Source organism: Seriola lalandi, unplaced genomic scaffold (assembly GCF_002814215.2).
Source record: "Seriola lalandi dorsalis isolate HSWRI2012SDOR001 ecotype SW California unplaced genomic scaffold, Sedor1 jcf7180002054748, whole genome shotgun sequence".
In the NCBI taxonomy this organism is placed as follows: domain Eukaryota; kingdom Metazoa; phylum Chordata; class Actinopteri; order Carangiformes; family Carangidae; genus Seriola; species Seriola lalandi.
Genome location: NW_019525301.1, coordinates 6,399,954 through 6,420,483, shown reverse-complemented (window position 1 = coordinate 6,420,483; position 20,530 = coordinate 6,399,954). Strand labels below are relative to the sequence as shown.

At 41.6% G+C, this 20,530-nt stretch overlaps 2 protein-coding genes and 1 long non-coding RNA gene across 3 annotated transcripts; 2 read left to right on the top strand and 1 right to left on the bottom strand.

Annotated features, from left to right (window-relative positions):
- The first annotated feature begins 6,664 nt into the window (after positions 1–6,664).
- LOC111668598 (CCN family member 5-like) lies at positions 6,665–15,996 on the top strand. Its single transcript, XM_023424672.2, has 5 exons — positions 6,665–6,727; positions 8,183–8,399; positions 11,507–11,755; positions 12,264–12,493; positions 15,080–15,996. Exons 1-5 carry the CDS (start codon positions 6,665–6,667, stop codon positions 15,365–15,367), a joined length of 1,047 nt encoding a protein of 348 aa, XP_023280440.2. The 3' UTR covers positions 15,368–15,996.
- LOC147818058 (uncharacterized) lies at positions 8,729–9,838 on the bottom strand. Its single transcript, XR_015438366.1, has 2 exons — positions 9,687–9,838; positions 8,729–9,231 (listed from the first exon to the last, which is right to left on the bottom strand). It is a non-coding gene; the product is annotated as an uncharacterized LOC147818058 (long non-coding RNA).
- Positions 15,997–17,879: 1,883 nt separating the features above from the next.
- Positions 17,880–20,055, top strand: LOC111668687 (P2Y purinoceptor 1-like). Its single transcript, XM_023424809.2, has one exon. It carries the CDS (start codon positions 17,993–17,995, stop codon positions 18,995–18,997), a length of 1,005 nt encoding a protein of 334 aa, XP_023280577.1. The 5' UTR covers positions 17,880–17,992; the 3' UTR covers positions 18,998–20,055.
- Positions 20,056–20,530: the final 475 nt, after the last annotated feature.

Here is a 20,530-nt window from a genome sequence, read left to right as displayed (position 1 = left end):
GTATAAATACACTGGATCAGGGAAAGTTAGGTTGTCAGACTGTGGACTGACCAACACTTGTTATTGGTTAGGAAAAGGCACATCTGATCCAGAATTCTGTAATTGTTCATTGCTTGCTGAAAAGATTCACTAAACAATTTGAACTAAATTCTTTGGTGTGGACATTCACTGGTCTTTTGAGTATTTTGAACACTGCACTCACCCTGTGGGGGTGAGAGTTTTTTTCTCTAAATAGCAAAAGCTCCTTCAACGCACATCAACGAAGACGAACACACTGGCACAAGACAAAGGGAGACGCTGACTATTTGAACACATGAAGGTAATGGGGAACAGGTGGACACAATCAGGAATCAGGGAAGACAATCAGACCGGTGACACGTGAGGAAGGGCAAGTGACCTGAAACGAGAGGAGAGTTACTTTTTCAAAATAAAACAGGAAATGACAAGACAAAACATGGAGACAGGACAAAAACCCAACTTGACCTCACCGCGGTGTGACAGAATGAAAGAGTAGCTCTCTTGACAGAGGTGAAAAAGAGACACAACGAGGCTGCGGAGAAAATGCAGAAGACCTTCTCCTACAGACGTAGGGAGGTTGTCCAGGAATCACCTTTAGTCTCTGAATTTGTGAACAGATGGCCTGCCTTGCTCACAGTGAGTATTACTGATGACATTTTGCACACTGCTCTGCTGATGTATAACTGCTTTCCAAAATTATGTTCAGATAATAATTAAGTGGGGGAAAATATTTTATTCTATATGAACATATCTATTCGTACTATAAATCCATGGTGAACAGTTTTTTCTTCATGTCAACAGCGTTTCTTAAGACTGCATTTTCTGAGACTGATTGTAAAGGGAGACTACACTTACTTTTCTAATGGGAAGTTTTAAAATGCAGAGTGTTGGCATATCAATTGTTATGACCGTGGTCATATTATTGTAGTTGGTCTGTTGTGTATGTGTCTATGTGTGTGTGTGCCCTGTGTCCCTGTGTTTTCTTTTTGTATGCAAATAGGTGTGTGCCGCAGCCGCGCCGTCATTGGTGGAAAGGCTCTGCGCCCTGGTCAGTGATTGGCTGCAGCCCCTGGTCACCTGATATATAAGGAGCCAAGATGGCCACCGGCTTATCGCTCTCATTCTCCTCTTCTCCCAACTGATCACTCTGTTGCAGTGACTTAGCTTGGTGTAGTTCTTCGATTAATTTGAGTAGTAAGGGTGGGCTGCCAGTTTTGTTTCTCTGGTTTTCTCCTGTTTATCTAGTTAGGCATGTGAGTTTGTTGTCATTTATTTTCCATTGGTTAGATTAGTTGTTTACTTTCCAGACAGGGTTATTATGTTGGCCTTAGTCCACCCTGAAGCCTAAACTCAGTATTTATTTTCTATATGTTCACTTAAAACCTTTTATGTAAATAAATCACTTTCGTTATATTTAAACCCCTCTTTGTTGTGGCTACTTGGGACTTGGGAGAGATGGGGCCAGTTTATGTTGTGTCCTAGGCCCCCCCTAGACTGGGGCATAGCATGAATTGGGGGCTCGTCCGTCTTCTTGTCGCGCTTTGTGTCCGGGTGAGTTTTGGTGAGTAGTTTTTCTGGTTGGCAGTTTTATTTTGGTGTGTGGGGGAATTATGGAGTTTTCATTTGACGATTTTGTGACCAGTCAATCTTTGGCGAAAATTGATAAATGCAGAAAAGCAGACCTGTTGATTGTAGCAAATTGTTATAATATGCATGTGTCTTACGGTGCTAGGAAAGGGGAGCTTAAGCGGTTGCTCTGTGCAGAGTTGGTGGAGCAGGGCGTCTTACCCAAACCAGCTGTTGATGCGGCTGATGCTGCTGCGGGTGACGCGGCCAGTGACGCACCGGTGGCTGAGGTGAAAGTGGCTGAGGCTGCTGGCACGCTCGCTGCTGGTGTGGAGCTTGGGCTGATCATGGATCCTCTTGTAGGTAACATGACCACAGAGGATCTCCGCATAGCACTCCAAATAAAGGAGGCAGAGACCCGAAATAAACAGCTGGAGGTACAAGCCATGCATCTGCACATCCGGGCTACAAAATCTAGAAAAAGACTGCTGCAGGCTTATGAGCTGGTCCCCGAAGCATACCGTCAAAAATTTAGAAACAGTGAAAAAACTGCCAACCCTATTTATAAATTCTCATTTCAAATTACAAATTTGTTGGCCGCAAAGTACATGGACCATGTCGCTACTGTCACTGTATGGCTTCAACTGAAACGGCTTCCGTTTCAACTGAAATGCCTTCTGTTTCATCTGAAATCCTCTGAGTTTTCAGTTGTGTGTGTTAAAGGTTTCACTAGTATATATGAGATCTTTTCAGTTGTGTCTGTGTGAGTATAATTTTTCAGTTTTGTGTGTGTGTGTGAGAGGGTTTCAGTAGTGTATGTAAAACCTTTTCACTTGTATGTGTTTTCAGTATAGTATGTGAATGAGTATGGCTTCATATATGTGTGTGTATATACATGTTAATTCTAGATAATGTCCCTGACGGCCCCACACACACACACACACACACACACATATCTGTGAACTCTCAGTCCAGCAGCTGCTATAACAGACCTGCATTAAAAAAAAAAAAAATTTAAAAAGTATATAAAAGTATTTGATATTTGACATTTTGCAGTTTCATTTTTGTACTGCTCACTTCACATCTGTAACACTGCAAATGTCCTCCACAGAATGAAATGATTAACATGAGAAGAGTTTTTCAGCAGTTCTGAGCACTTTGATATTTTATAGCAGTATTTACATGCATATTTTCAGCTACTTTGGGGCAGCAGAGAACTTTCAACAGCATGAGCTCAAACCATATTGCTCCCTCTGTAACTGACACTCAGTTCAGATTCAGACACTGTGTGTGTGTGTGTGTGTGTGTGTGTGTGTGTGTGTGTGTGTGTGAGTGAGAGAGAGTGTGCGGGGCATGGCGGGATTGAGTTAATTAATACGCTGCACACAGCTCTTATAATGAAATAGTAAAATATTTCCCTTTATTTATAAACTGTGGTGGGACTAATCAGACTGACAGAGAATGTCAGTCCAGTAGTTGGTCCTTCAATGTGGCACAGGACACTATCACTTTCACACTGCTAAAAGAATGTGGACATATGTGATCCAGACCACCTCTGAATGTGGGACCAGATCACCCGAGACGGATGTTAATGCATGGTCTAAACAGGGCCACTGTGACATGTGACTCAATGCATTATGGGACTGTTAGCAGACAGTATTTTCTGCTACACTATATGGAGCATACAGTTCCAATAATGACTTTTTGCACCTTACCTCCATCACTTATGGACGGCTGCAATAGCTTACAGTCAACCTGTGAACAGACTGTTGCACTATGCTCACTCAGCTATGAAGTATTATTTTTTACATTTCTACCAAAATTTATACTTGTTACCAAATAAGATTTATCCACCTCTTTATTATGTAAACTTGTCTTGTGACAGTATAGTTCACCTTACCTTCATCCACAACTGTATTTTATTTTTAATGTGTCACAGGTGATTGTAAATTGCACACATTATTCAATTCATCCTTTTTTACACCTCTCCAGTGGTGTAGAAAAAAACAAAAAACACATTCAGGTTTTTTCTCAATTTGTAATTAATTACATGACTTTCTGTTGGCTTTAATCAACAACAAAAATTATAGAAATGTTTAAATATTGCTGTCGTTCAACAGTGATAATACAGGATCTAGAGATAGATATTAGAGTTTGTGCTTTTCTAATGTGTCTTATGTACTTACCACATTTAATAACAATGAAAACACTAATTCACCAAAGTGACCCGTTAGATTCATCATGAGGCAGATGGTAAATATGAAAAAAACATACTCAGTACAATTAATCACAGTAGGTTTATTTATTAAACATCTTTGTGATGACAGCAATTAAGTTATGAATAAAACCAATGTACATGAGCTGTACTATACTGACAACTGCTTCAAAATCTTAACTATTAATTTTCAATTCACACTAAAGCGTGCATAAGGCGAATATATACATAACAGCAGCACACATCTATTGAGTGTTTCGTTTTGCTCCAGGTTGCAGTTCTGGTGGGTATGTTCAAGCTGTTTCCTACTGAACACCTTTTTGATGTTAAATTGGTAAATACTTTCACCTGTGAAGGTGGTGACTGTGCTAGAGCTGCACAGATTCTGTTCTTAAAATGTTATTACTATCATTTATCAACAACAGTAGATATTAAGTAAAAGGCAAGAAACTGAACCTGTGAATACAGAGGACAGAGAATAATAAACAAAACAAATGTCTAAATAGCTGGTCTGTCCTTTCATCAGAGGAAGCTGAACTGGAAGTGGTCTTCTGGCATTATCATCATCATCACAGCCCATTTCAGAACAAAGGATGTCCATGCAGTTTCCTTTGTCCTTACATGAGGTCCTCATTCTTTTGGCACCAGTCTTTTTGTTTTCAGTGTGGATACCTTTGAATGAATCAAAGACAAATACTTCAGTAGACATGGTAAATCACAGACAATCACACACATATACCAGCTGTCAGAAAAGGTGCATGAATATCTGCTTCAGTTGAGGACTGCTGTGTATTAATTTACAGTATTAAATGACAAACCCCTACGAGATAATGTTCTAGTATACATTGTATATTGTACTCAATACAATACGATACCAGCGAGAGGAGGAGACAGAAAATAAGTTAATGAGATAAACCTGAATGTTTTGCTGCATGTAGGAAAATTCTATCAGCAACTGATTTTTTCTAATAACATTAGAGTGTAACATGAGTGCAAATGTTTGCATGTTTTGGGACCAGGTACGATTAGCATAACAAACACGAAGTTATCAGCTAGCTAGCTAGGTTAGCAAAGTGCATCTGTAATTCACATTAACTTCTTTGGATGTTAACTGTCTCCCGTTCTACGGTAAAAACAAGCTTTTAGTGTCATGGGTTGCCATGACAGACATTTTATGTGTGAGTTTTGTATTATGTTTGTACTTTTAGTTTGGTCGTTTCCTGTTTTATTTTGTAGTAACATTTCTCATGTCTCTTGATTTTTTGACTTCCTGACTTTTTCCTGTTTTCTTCCTTGTTGATCGTCTACCCCGCCCTATGTGTTTCACCTGTGTTCAATCACCCTTGCCTCCCTTGTGTCTATTTAGTCTCTGTGCCCTCCTTAGACTGGGTCAGTTCATTTGTTCATGTCCCCCGTGCTTCTGGTCCCTGTTGAAGTTCCCTGTGTTTCCTCGTGCTTCTGGTACCTGTTCCTGTCCCCTGTTACTTTCCATTTTGGATTTTTAGTAAGTAACTCACTTTTTGTTATTAAAAGACCCTTTTCCACCAACTCCCTTTTTTCGTTGTCTGCATTTGGGTCCAGCCTTACCTCAAACTGTTTAGGGAGCATCATACACATTAAAAAAAAAAAAAAACTTAGAATCAAAGGGCCACTGATGCACCATGGGCATGTGGTGTACGCAGGCAAAAGAGGTGCATTGTCCATGCCAAGTTTATGTGTTTCTTATGGTTTATTTGTCAAAAACAAGCAAGCAAACAAAGAACAAAGAGATCCTCTTACCTGCATGCCTCTCTTGCTCTGGTAAAAAAAAAAAAAAATCATAGGTCCACCCAGGTGCATTCTGGTCCTATACCTGCCATCCTACCTATATAACCTCAGGTGCCCACAGTGTTACCCAATTCATAAGCAAAACAAACACTAGTTACGCAAAAAAAAAAATTAATATGCTAAACAAGGAAATAACTAAACTAAACAAACGACTAGCAAAAGAAATCACTATCAAAAATCTAATCTAAATAAAGCAAACATCTAGAGTAATCAAACAATACTAATTATTAATAAAACAACTAAATACTAACAACAAATAAATAGCTCCTACAGACTGAGTATTTCATGAGAGAAGTTGGTGTTTTTTGAATGAATGTGTATTGGAGCCAGAGTTTTTTGGAGTGTGCCCTCAGCGGCCCTCGGTGCTATTGCACATTAAGACACTTCTGCATTGGCTTCACTTTTCAGCCCCGGAGACTACATCCATTTTAATATACAGTCTATGGTTGTATCAGAGGGTTGGTTGCTCAGGTTGGAGGATTGGACGGGACATGTAGCAGCTGAACAACCAGTTATTTTTCCAGAAATAGATCAAAGAGCTGCAAAGAGACTGAATATTAGATTTAGATTTGAACACCACTCCCTAATTTTCAGGCATGGACCATTGTAACTTTAACTTCAGAAGTATTGAAGATACTGAGAGAAAGGGACAGAGATAAACTTAAAGAAATGAAAGATAAACACCTTACTCATGTTATTCTTTAAAGTAAAATCCAAACAGATCAACAGAGAGATACCACAGATTTGTAAATTAGCATTATACTGAGCTCCTTCTCTTTAGCCATCCCAGCACATGTTGGCTTAGTTAGCACCCTCCAGCTGTGGCAGTGGAAAAGCTTCAGCAGGAATGTGGAGATAGGCCTGGTAGCTTTCAGTCTTCTCCTGGAACTATTTACTTTGCAGTCTGCTGCCTGTGACATCACAACCCAGACTGTATAAATGAATGGAGGCGGTCAGCTTTAATAAATACATCCTCTCCAGAGGAGAAGAAGAAGGAGGTGAGAGTGAACAAACAAAGGAGCACGGGAGATGGGGGTGATGAAGATGGAGAGAAGAGCCACCCAGCTGGTCTGTTCTGTGCTGCTGTGTATCATCACCCAGGTAAGACCTGCCACAGTAGATCCCACCTGTGAAATGACAGGGCATAGTTATTTTACATATTAACTCATTATCTGCAGAGCTAGTTTTCGTCAGTAGCATCAGTGATATAACTACTGAAACAACTTTATCACAATGCCTGCTTTTTGTACATACATCATGACAATGGTTGGGTTGGGGGAGTCCCCTATCTTCTTCATAGTAACAAACAGTGGAGTGTGATTATGGAGGACTGACATAAAGTTTTGGTCAATATAATATGATATAATATAATATATAAAACCACCATTAGGTATTTGTTACTGTGTACATATATGCACCAAGTGGGGATATGAGTTGGAAACCATCAAATTAGGTTTTCTGGGAGATGTGTGGCCCAGTCATAATCAGCTAATTACCATGGAGAAGGAAAAATATATTTTGGGGGATGAACAAGGTTGTGATAAGACTGTTAAGACTGTATATAAGTACAATATGTCTATATGTATGTATATACTGTATATGTGTGTGTGTGTGTGTGTGTGTGTGTGTGTGTGTGTGTGTGAGACCACATCAAGACTGATGTATGAAATGTGTTACTTACTTGAGCCCACACTTAGATAAGAACTAACCAACTATCTAACTGTAATCTTATGTTACAGTAATATGATGATATCATAATCAGTGAGTTTACGGTGGGATTGTCCCATGACACATTCTGACCAGGCCATGATCCGACATGTTGTAGTTTAACACTAGGGTTGTGTAGAGTGGAAAATTCCATCATCAGTGGAAGTGACTGCCTCACACCATGTTGTTCCTATACAAACACTATTACTGTGGCCTTAAATGTGGTCATGTGTTTGTATTTGTAACATGCTACAAACTTTTTCTTTCTTTCTTTCAGCTCTCATTAGTGGCACATGTAGTAGCCTTTGCGTGTATGTAGGTGCGTGTGTGTTGAGCAGCAAAGGAAAACAGATGACACGTCTGTGTATTCATGATAACAGTATGTGGTTACTGTGTGGTAACCGTGTGTCTGTTGTGTGACAGGTTCACCTGACGTGAACACACTTCCTCTTCCTGTGTTCCATTTGATTGTTTCTGAACATACTGTACAAACAGCAGAGAGACAGGCTAACTGTTAAAAATACTATAACACCTGAATAGAGACACAGGTAATCTGGTGCAGATTACTGCTCCCATCCAGTTGGTGTGAGCCACTGAAGAATGATGTTTGAACAGCATCATGTCTTTGCAGAGATTATGTCCTAATTACGCTAAACATGGGAGCAGGTTTCACTGGAACTATTTCTTCAGTAGAAATTAGTTCCAAAGAAATTGTGTGTTGATATCCTTCATATATTCTTTATTTAATGTGACCAGGACCAAACCTAAGTTTAATAGCAGAGGAGACAGTCAACAATCTACTGCCTAACAGTGTAAACAGTGGCTGTTATTTTCATCCTCTCACTCTAGGTGTGGTGCCAGCTGTGTATGGGGCCCTGTCACTGTCCACCAACCATGCCACGCTGCCCCGCCGGCATTCCTCTGATGTTAGACAGCTGTGGCTGCTGCCAGCTGTGTGCCAGGCAGGAGGGTGAGGCCTGCACCGACCGGCTGCCCTGTGACACCCAGAGAGGGCTGCAGTGTGACTACAGCGCCAGCTTCCCCGGCGGACCAGGACAGTGTGTCGGTGCGGTCACAACACATTCCAACTAAAACACTTTTTCAACTAATCCTGACAAAACTGCAACTGCTACTCCAACTACTACAGCACCTGTTTCTATGTCTTTATTGTTACATTTCAATCACAAAGCCAGAGAGCTTTGTTAAAGGTATAATGTTCAAGATTGTGCTAGTTGATCCACCTCCACAGGTTGCAGCATTTCACCTCTTCACCCCTGTCCAGTTAATCATGTTATTATTTTCCCCATGTTCCGTATAATTTATTATTTATATGTGCATTTATTCTTGATAGTTAAAATTGTTGATAGCACTGACACAAATTAAGAGTACTTGTAATACAAACAGTGTGTTTTTATTTACCTATAAAAATATGAAGGCAAGGGAATACTGCATGACACAAGGGTGTCAGGATATAGCAGCATGAGGAAGGGATGATGACATCATCACAAAAGCAGAAACACGTAAATAAAGTTAATTGCCAGGTAGGTTTTTACTTACAAAATATTTGGCTTGGTGTTTGGTGCAGTATCCAATAAACATATTAACAGGAAATAACAATAAAAAGGTAAAATACTGCAACAGCCAAAAAGATAAATATACATAGATACACATATTCAAAAAATAAATCAATGAAAAAAAACTATGCACAAAAGTGTTGACGAAACTCCTTCTGAGCAGGATGTATAAAAGATCACAGTATAGACAATATCTGTTCTGTGCAGGGATAATACGCCAACGTGTTACTGTAATGTGGTTGTTGATGGTTGATGAGGCCAGATGCAGAAGAAAAGGCAGGGTGCTGGCCCATCACTGGGGATGATTGGACAGAAATTCTGGTCCTGATACAGACAAACGTGATAGGACATTAGTTCTTTAGATCATACAAGTTCTTTATATTCAAACATGTTAGGTCGGTTGTGTGTGTATATAATAAATATTAAGGATAGATATGAATATGCTAAGATAAATACAGTACTAGGCGGTGGATCCTGAACCTGCTGGTTTCTTGATCGAACAGTCTCTTTGTCTTACTTGTAAAAAAGTTACTGACGCATCTAGCTGGACAACAGCCACAAGAACAGGCTAAATTCTACTAAATCACTAAAAGATCAACATTATACATTTATGCCACTTGAAGTGTTTGTCAGTACGGTTTGTAAATTGCACTAATGATACTTTTCGCTACAGACCGACATTAGATGTTACGCACCAGTCTAAAAGAAGAGCTAATCTCCTTACTCGCCTAGAGCTGTGGAAAAACACACCAGCATTCACCCGTGTTTTGCTTCTTTACCGTTGAACGTGGTTTTTTGTCGGAGCGGTTTTTCGGGATGGAGATAAAGATTGCTTTCTAGGCACTTCAGACATCTCTGCGTTTCTGTGATACTCGTCGGCAGCTTTTTGTTTTTAGTCGGGGGCTGTAGCCTAACTTCCTGCTGAGGAAGAAGCTCTTCTTCTCAGTGGGACTGAGGGCAGACTAGACGCTACACTGACTCACACAGCTTCTAGTGTGTCTAGGTGGTATTACAACACGGTCCGAGACTCGGCTAGTTCGTTAGCATGCTCGTTTCAGTAGATATCTCTGAAATACAATAGATGGAGATCTTAGTCTGACATCATCAATGTAGGTCCTTCACATACTATTGATGGTGTTAGTTCGTTTTTTGAACATTTTAAAGCCCTAATGCCTGACTATCTTCCACAGCTCCAGAACTAATTTGAATGGAATATGTTTTCATCGGATGGACATTGGAGTCTGTGGACTCCTTTGTGGTTGTTGTTGTTGTTGTTGTTTCCATCTGTTGCACAATAAAAACGCTTTTTGACCAGTTTACCACAGTACATCTCAAGATCAAACACAGTTATCAGAAGTAAGACTTTTCTTGATGGATTTGTAAACACAAAACCAACATTTAAAACAAAATCGTTTTTCAGACTATTGGCTGAACAAGAAAAATGATGCACACATATATTAGATGGTAATTTAAAGTGATACATGTCATTGTTTGATGTGTAATGCAAAAAATAGAAAGTGATATTATTAATATATTGATAAATGATAAGAAATCACTTTGATATTATTGGGTGTGAAAATAAATTCTTGACCTTGAAAAGGAAACAGAATCATAACCTGGTTAACTGGAGGGAGGCACAACCTGAGGTTACTATAGCTGTTAACAGTACTACTGCTGCTACACAACTACTGAGTGTTGGCAAACTACCAGTGCTACTAATGCTACACAAATACTGAGTGTTAGCATGCTTCCAGTACTACTGCTGCTACACAACTACTGTGTGTTAGCATGCTTCCAGTACTACTGCCGCTACACACGGTTTTTACCGCTTACAAGCCAGCCATTACATCAAATTTCACCTTTGCAATAGAAAATACTGTTAACCGAATTCTTTAATAAATGAGAACTTAATCAGCTGAGATCAGCTGAGTGAGCCCAGGCCACAACCTGTACTGTACTGTACTGAAGAATAGACCAGAGAAAGGAGACCTCTCTGTTGAAGAGCTAAGTTAGCAAAGAACAAATAGCAAATGACAAGTCAACATATGATTTCCCTGAGAGTAGAGATCAGTAGGAATAGCTTACAGGCTCATTGATTTTGTACAAGCCCTCTACAATCCCACAGCATGTGTAAGATTAATGGAACATTACACAGACGAAAGCAATTTTGGAAGGCACATACAAATAATGTTTGATTTTTGACTAACAGCTGCACCTCTGCTATCACTACTACTGTTTTCTAATCATGACACTCATTCATTATGATAAGAACACCGGGTTTTGCCTTTCTACTCTAATTTACGTAACGCTGTAGATAACCCTTCATCCTGTTCTTCATGTCAGACATGTTGAAGGAAGAAGTGCACCACTCATTTTTGTGCTGATGAATGATGTTTTTCATCATTCGGATGATTGATAAAATGACTCAGTTCCTGACTACACCCCTCCTCTGCAACACATACCTGAGAATTTCTTGCTAACGCTCTTACAGTAATAGATGAGATCACCATCTTCCAGCAGATTATTTGTCTGCACATGCTTCACATAACTTACCCAGATAACACCCTCCTCTCTCCCCCTCTCTTTCTTCTGCGATCAGGTCGGAACGAGCTGGGCTGTGAGGTAAATGGCAGGAGGCTGGAGGAGGGACAGGTATTTCAGCCTTCCTGCGCCCAGCTCTGCCACTGCCTGGGAGGGGGCGTGACCTGCGTACCACTGTGCAGCGATGATCTGCAGGGACCTGCTGATAAATGCCCCAACCGTCAGCTGGTGAGACTGCCAGGGCGCTGCTGCAAAGAGTGGGTGTGTGACGGCACAGACAACAGCATTTCCTCAAATCCATCAGCAGGTAATGAGGCTGGTGACCTGAGAGACAAAACAAAGATTGCTGGAATCACATGTCAACATGTTAGTCTGCTCAGGTCATCAGAATCATAATTTGTCAGTCTGTTAGGGCTCATGACTCATGTGAAAGAAAAAAGCATCAAATTCAGCTATTTTGAAGACTGAGGCATTTTCATTTCACTTCTTCCAGGATTTTGAGCATTTGGATGATTGCCAATTAATTCCTGTGAGGCTTTTTGCCTTCAGGTCCACATGGAGACAAGCTCAGCCAGCACGATGGTTCAGGTTGCTTTCGGGTTGTTTTTCAAAACTGAAGAGGTGTCAGGAAGATTAAACATCTGTGAGCAATATTCTTAGCAGACTAACCTCATCTGAGCAGCAGTTTATAAAATGTCTGACTGTGTATGTGCTGAATTTTCTGACCCATGAGCTCTCATCAAACACACCTACTTCAAACAGCTTTCAGCCTGATGCACACACACAATACTTTCCACTCTGGCATTTCTTTCCAGCAGAGCAGGCGCATCAGGACCACGGGGGTGGGCTGTCTGGCCTGCCGTTAGGCTCCATCTCCAACTGCATCGAGTGGACCTCAGACTGGAGCCCCTGTTCCCACAGCTGCGGCCCAGGTGTCTCCACCCGCACAACCAACAGGAACCGGGCCTGTCTCCTGCGGACTGAGACCAGACTGTGCCAGGTCAGGCCATGCCAGACTCTGCTTGGGCTCCAAAGGCTGCAACTGGTCAGTATAATCAACACGTTACTATAGTCCCAGTGATCAAACTCATAAGACATTTCTCAGTAAAGTTCCCAACAACATGTGCACACTTTATACAAATACTGAGGTGACATACTGTGTTTCTGAGCCTCTGTGCATCCACATGGATTTAACTTTAACTATGTGGAACTCAGAAATGTCCAATTTAAACAGACACTGTAAAAGAAATACATATATAAATGAAAGAGTGCCAAATGGGTGATGTATTTTTGTAGGCCAACCCAGATGTTAGCATCACACCTGTGACAAACAAGAGTTTATGATATTGACAGGTTTTGTTCAACACATCATCTTCAATAATAAACACCATTTTATGATGTTTGAAGCCTGAATACAATCAGCAGAAGTAAAAAGCTAATGTTAGGCTATAAACCAACTACACCCCGGTCACATGACTTCAACGTCACCACCACTAAATTTCAGCTTGTATTTTGAGCCTTTCCTCTGACAGAGTTAGTGATAGTTTGTATAAACACAAGTCTGTAAAGGTGGACTGGTGAGTAGATCAGTTTTGAAGTTCAACGTGATGATGTTTAACGTCCCCGACCACCTCTGTAGTCTCATGTATACATTTGTTAGGAACTGAGACATAAAAGCTTCAAGAAATCAGGACTAGGGTATTTACTGACTGATTTTTTGTTGGAGAATAAAATGTTAATATGTCTTCAGTTTGTGTTTAACAACAGTCCAACATGTTGCCAAGGCGAAGGGAGCTGCGCTTTTGCTTTGGCGGGCACAGATGCTGACGTCAGGCCGTCTCATTTCGGTGGACCTTCGTGGCCTACTACAGTCATGCTCAAAAATATTGGCACCCCTGCACTTCTTTCAGATAATGCACCATATCTTCCAGAAAACTGTTGCAATTAAAAATGCTTTGTATTCACGTTTATTTCATTTGTTTGCATTGGAACAACAGAAAAAAGCAGAGAAAAAAAGCCAAATCTGATATCCACATATATTGACATATATATTATGATATTCCACACAGAACTCCAAAAATGGACTGGACAAAATTATTGTCACCTTTTCAAGATTGTAAGAAATAATAGGATTTCAAGCAAGTGATGCTCCTTTAATTTGTATCTAAACTCACCAAGTAAAAGCTGCTGGCAATATAGAAATCACACTGGCAAACAGTTTAAATGGAGAAAAGTTGACTCAACCATTGTGTTGTGTGTTTGTGTGTACCACACTGAGCATGGAGAAAAGAAAGAAGAGCAAAGAATTGTCTGAGGACTCGAGAACCAAAATTGTGGAAAAGCATGGACAATCTCAAGCCAAGTCCATCTCCAGAGATCTTAGTGTTCCCGTGTCCACTGTGCGCAATGTCATCAAGAAGTTTACAGCCCATGGCACTGCAGCTAACCTCCCTGTATGTGGACGGAAGAGGAAAATTGATGAAAGATTGCAACGAAGGATTGTTCAAATGGTGGATAAAGAACCTCGATCAACTAACCAAACAAATTCAAGCTGACCTGCAGACACAGGGTACAACAGTGTCAGCTCACACTATCCATCGACGTCTGAATGAAATGGGATGCTATGGTAGGAGACGCAGAAGAACCCCACTGCTGATAAAGACACATAAAAAAGCCAGACTGGAGTTTGCCAAAACTTACCTGAAGATGTCTAAATCCTTCTGGGAGAACGTCCGATGGACAGATGAGAACAAAATATAGCTTTTTGGTAAAGCACATCATTGTTCTGTTTACAGAAAACGAAATGAGATCTTCAAAGAAAAGAACACGGCCCCTATGGTCAAACATGGTGGAGGTTCACAAGATGTTTTGGGGTTGCTTTGGTGCTTCTGGCACTGGATGCCTTGACTGTGTGAAGGGCATCATGAAATCTGAAGACTACCAAAGAATTTTGGAGCTCTATGTGTCAGTGTCAGAAAGCTGGATCTCCGTCAGAGGTCCTGGGTCTTCCAGCAGGACAATGACCCAAATCATACTTCATAAAGTACCCAGAAATGGTTTAAGACAAAATGCTGGAGAGTTCTGAAGTGGCCAGCAATGAGTCCAGATCTAGAGAGAGAGATTTTTAATTGCAACAAATGGTGCATTATCTGAAAGAAGTTTCCGGGGTGCCAGTATTTTTGGCCATCCTCCAAAGGTTTCGTCTGCTGAATTGGGAAACAGCTGTGCCACAGTTCCACTTCTCATCCTCAGCTGGAAGGAGTTAAAAATAAAATTACAGTGTTAAATATTTTTATTTTACGAATGATTTTAATATTTTATTAATGTAGTCATTTATTTAGACAACACAGGTTTATGTCTACTGTTTTATTGTCAACATTTATCTACATTAACATTAGCTTGTCCTAATACAATTACATCACCTGCACTTCACAACAAAAGACAGACAGTTTCTGGGATAACACTGACACTGAAAAGACAAAACCTTGTCAAAGATCTTTGGGGAAAATACAGCGAAAGGAAGCACTGCACCTGACCTCTGAAGATCCTACAGGAAGTGACCTCACATCACATGACAGGCAACAAGAGTAACTACATCATTACTGTAATGTTGCCTGTCACTGTGTTTCAGGGGCTGAAGGTGTGTGAGAGCAGCTACAGTTCACCTCTTTCCACTCAGCTTGAACACCAGGGCTGCTGGAGCACCAGAGCCTACCGCCCCAGGTTCTGTGCCTTGACCTGTCCGGAGGCAGTCTGCTGCAGCCCCTCCCACACCAGGACAGTGCAGATGGTCTTCCGCTGCCCCCAGGGTAAGCTCATCCAGCAGCAGGTGATGATGATCGCGTCCTGCTTCTGCAGTATCGCCACCTGCCGCCAATCCCCAGTCACATCCAGCCGGACAGTCCTGCCCTGGCTGTGAGGTCCAGCTCCAGGACTGAGGGGCAGGTCCCATCTGCTGGGAACCAGAGGACAAAGATGATCAGACGGACACACACTGACTAATTATGTGGCAGAGTAGGAAGTTGAGCCAATGTTTCAAAATTATGGAAATTCTACAATCAGGATGTGAAAGTTGACAACAGATGTGAAGACTTGAGAAAGTGTATCCAGACATGCAATTACACAGTTGTGTAAATGTGTTTGAAAGACCACACCAAGGTTTATGTAGTAATCTGTATCTAAATTTAAAATAAGCTACATGTAACTTTTTATCCCATATTATACCATCTCTGTGTTCCTGCACTTCTCGTTTGGCTCCAGAGCTTAGAAAGCAACAGAAAACTACCCAACTCTCATGTTTCAAATCACTTTAAACTGAATTTGTATAAAGCAGTGATGATAAAAATGTTCTTGTTGGTTGATAGTGACTCTTAAACAGATTTTGAAGAGCAGTCAGCTCTGTCTCTTTATCTACACATTGACATGTGTTTAGCTTCAAACATCCACTGAGAAACAGATCAGAACTCAGTCTGTCCTGAGCTACCAGCTGAAGTTTGTTTAACTTGTGTCTAGGTACCTCTGTTGGCTCAACTGTTAATCAAATACAAACATGGAGTACTACTGGGGGGCAGTGTTACGCTACCCAGGTCTGAAGCTCTAAATGTAATATGTTGAGTTTTAGAGTTCTGATTGTTGCACACCTTTCAGCATAGTCTGACTATGGTTCATGGATGAATCTGGTAAGCCCTGAACCCCCCAAGTGGTCTATTCATGATTCTTCAGCATACAGGCTGCAGTCTGGCATCTACAGAATGTGTCAAGTGGAGTTGGGCTGAATCAAGTCGAATATACCAGTCTGTAGTTTTAATCGGACTCAAGCAGTGAGCACACACAGCTACAGTAAGCTGCGGGTAAAACATCAGTCAGTCACGACTTGCTCTGCTCAACAGCATTTCTGATGAATCTGCAAATACTTCATTTTTCTTCTTTTCAATAATCCAATATCAAAGGTCCAACAGTTTAGAGGTAGACTAGAATATTCAGAGCGAGGGAGAGAGAATTCTTTAAAGGTCCATATAGTCTAAAGGTCCATGTGATGTTTGATTATAAAGCAGGTCTAGGTTCTATATTAACTATCAAAGTGCTCAGTCCACAGAGAAAGTCCACAGCCTGTATTCAGAAACTGAGCCTTAAAACTAGCCATCAGGACTTCTGGAACTTTGTGATGTCACAGCAAAGCAGTCACCACTCTCAACCACACCCAAGCTCCGCCCACCTAGACCCACTGTCCAACCTTGCAGGATTTGGGTTCTCTGAGTGTTTCCTGAAATCTGCTATATTTTTATTAGATCACTCAGAAAATGGTCAGGCAATCAGAAGAGAGGCTCTGAGCCTCCCGTCTTCTGATTGACTAGTTTTAACTACAGCTCCAGAAAAAGAAACCTGAGAGAGGAACTATAAAGCAACATTGAAATGATTTTTTGTTCTTAAAACCACAAATATATCTTCTATATAACACTGGAGAATAGGAAAATATGGAGCTTTAATAATAAATGTTGATATGATTTTTGGCTGCAAGACGAGATGTATTTGTGGCTGAAGTTGGATTTTAAGTTTTCACATCTTTATGATATAAATAAAAATAAGGGGTGTGGCGTAGTGGTTTAAGCAGGCGCCCCATGTGTAGAGGCTACAGTCCTCGCTGCAGTCGGCCCCGGTTCGAATCCCGCATCGGACGGCCTTTCCCTGCATGTCATTCCCCCTCTCTCTGCCTCCCCGTTTCCTGTCACTCTCCACTGTGCTGTCCATTAAAGGCATAAAAAGCCCAAAAAATTATAAAAAAATAAATAAATAAATAAAGATAAAAGTAAAATTAATATCTCCAGAAATCAAGACGCAGGTTAGAGGAAGTAAAATGAGCTGCTGAGACCTCGATTTACAGATGTTATTGTTCAGGCACTTCACTACAGACTGTGAAGCTAATAGTGGAGCTTTAGTGGTCATTAGAGGAGGTGCAGTCTATGGTAGTTCACTACTACCCAAGTTTCATTTGCAAATGCTTGGATGCATTTTTTCATTTTCAAAAAGTACTGATTTTATTTCTGTAAAAATCTCATTTATCAAGAGAAGAACTGTTTTTGTTTAAAGAAGAAAACTCTGATCAATTGATAGAAGTGACATTACTCATGGTTTTTATCTATAAATATCTTACTAGATATTTAAATGTTGGTGCTTATAAAGGTTATTACTTAATCAGTGTTTGACAAGAGGGAGTGTCTCTCTCTCTCTTTCTCTCTGTATAGACATATATATATATATATATATATATGTAGGTATATGACATGTTAATAGCTTAGTCTGTCGTGATCAGGATGATGAATATATCCTGTGATTTGTTCTGTGTAAACGTCTCTGATGTTGATTTGTTGTGTGTCTGAGAGCTGGAGGTGGGCGGGGCTTTTCTTGGTTTCACATTCGCTTCGGTTGTTTGTTAGACGTGCTGGTAGTAGTGTAGTTCCCAGAGGAGATGTGTGCTCCGTAGGAGCCCGCCACTGGCTGCTGTTTTATTTTCCATTCGAATGATAACGTGATTTAAACCCCGGAGATGTCTGGGAACGTGACGCACGGCTCCTGTGGGGGCATCAATCTGAACTTTACGCACAGCTTTCTGCCGCCCGTGTTCGTCACTGTCTTCGTGGTCGGGACGCTGTCCAACATCTGGGGTCTGAGGAGTGTGTGCAGCAGCTGGAAGAACATCGGGAACATCAACATCTTCATGCTAAACCTAGGGGTGGCGGACCTGCTCTACCTGTTCACCCTGCCCTTTCTCGTGCACTATTACGCGCGCAACAGCCACTGGCAGTTCGGCTCGACGTTCTGCAAGGTGAACCGCTTCTGCTTCAACCTCAACCTCTACGGCAGCATCGGCTTCCTAACCTGCATTAGCATCTACAGGTATTTAGGGATTGTGCACCCAATGAGGGTTATGGGGAAGATCTCCAGCCGACACTCGGTGGCCATCAGCGCCATAGTCTGGCTCCTGGTGATCATTCAGATCCTCCCTGACATGTTCTTTGACAAGAACGACCTCAACTCTCCACACTCGTGTTTCGACACTACCTCCAACGACCTGATCAGCCACTACCTGCCTTACAGCATCGGCTGGACCGTCACAGGCTTCGCTGTCCCCCTGGTCATCATTCTGGTCTGTTACGGACACATCGTCGTGGTTCTCGCCAGAAAAGCCAACGTGAACCCGGTGCTGAAGCAGCGGTGTCTGAAGCTGGTGGTGATCCTCGTCATACTCTTCTCCATCTGTTTCATCCCCTACCACGTGTTTCGGAACGTCAACCTGAAAACCAGGATACTGAAACAGAACGGAATCTGCCGCGCAAGTTTCCGTGACATCTACATCGCGCACCAGGTAGGCCGGTGCCTGGCGTGTCTGAACAGCGCCATAAACCCGCTCATTTACATAGTTGGAAACGATGACTTCCTCATGAAGCTTCAGCAGCTCAGCCAGCGGGCTCTGCTGTCTCTGGGCTTTACCCCAAACCCGCGGAACCGGGTCCGGATTCACCGTCGAGAACTCACGTCAGCTCCGACCTGATGAACGGATAAGAAGCTAAATGGGTTCAGCCGAGGTTGCATGTCCCTGCATGTCACGTACCGCCAGAACTTCCACTTTCCCGAGAAGAAACAGTGATGACTGAAAACTGTTGTCAGTCGGTGTTAGGGGTCAGAGGTCATCGGGTCGCTGAGCTGCAGAGAGGAAAGCAGGTATAGACCTGCTGCTGAATCTGTTAAACAGTATAGAATAGACAGAAGCTGCTGCAAGCTCATCTCACCACTGGACTGAATCAGTATTACACAGCTGCTGTTCTATCCTGCGCTCTGTTATTGCATGTGCTTCAGTCCTGAGGTCCTCTGTGCTGAAGGTCCAGCCCTGTGCAGTGCTGCAGAGACTTGTTTATGGCCTTCGCACTGTTACAGGTGAAGTATTTGATCTACTTGGTGGTGGTTTGTATTTTCCATGTTTTATATAACTGAGACTTTTGAACAGAGGCACTTACTCCATTCATCTGTCAGAAAACACACAAGATGCATGCTGGGATATACAGTATGAAGACTTGGTGGATTTTACCACACTGTAAAATATTCATTACCCAACAATCATAACATGTAAGTATTATAATAAATATCTTAAATAAAAGTACAGAAGTAATATCAGCAAACTGTCCTCAAGTGTCACATATTAAAGTAGATAAAGAACATTATTAAATGGTGTTACTGGAGCATTGTTATTCATTCATTTACATGTAAGGTGGAGATACGTTTGACTATTACCGTTTGACTTTTTGATTTCATAAATGTATGTACAGTATGTCATTGTTTTCATGTTAACCTCACAGGTGTAGGTTTGTGTGTGGACAGTAGGGACACGTTGCTGACGTGCTATCTCAGATGATCTCTCCATTTTATCTCCTTTGTGTTACCTGTAAGATCTGTGCAGAAACCATCAGGTGAACTGAAGAAGAAAACACCTTCATCATTTTGACAACATGTGTGCTGCAAATACTCACAACACAGTGATGAACCTGACTGGGACTTGTTGGGATGGAGAGAGAGAGAGAGGGAGAGACAGACAGACAGACACAGAGAGAGAGAGCGAGGGGGGGGGGGGGGGGGGGGGGGGGGGGGGATGAGATGCAGCAAAGGGCCATGGATTGAACTCAAACCCGAGCCGCTGCGGTTAAGGCTACGCCTTCATGGTACCTGCTTTACCAGGTGCAAAAAAGCCTGTCATGTTCTGGTTCCTGTTTGTCCCCAAAATATGTGACTGATCTAAAAGCTTCATACACCCGTACTGTATTTTGTAAAGGCAGTCCTGAAAAACAGAACTGAAGTGTAAGGGAAGGTATAAAGTTACTATGGCATAAAGTTTGTCACAGTTTTGCCACCACAGCAGTCAAGGCACAGTAAGACTGTATAGTAAAGTTATTTCAAACATCTGGGGAAATTTTGCAGCAAGTTCAGTTTCATGTCATACCCGTGGTTTCAGGAAAGTGTGGGCCATCCACAACATGCTGTCGTAGCACAGGAGTTCAACCACTTCACTTCTTAGTAACAGTATTGAGCAGCG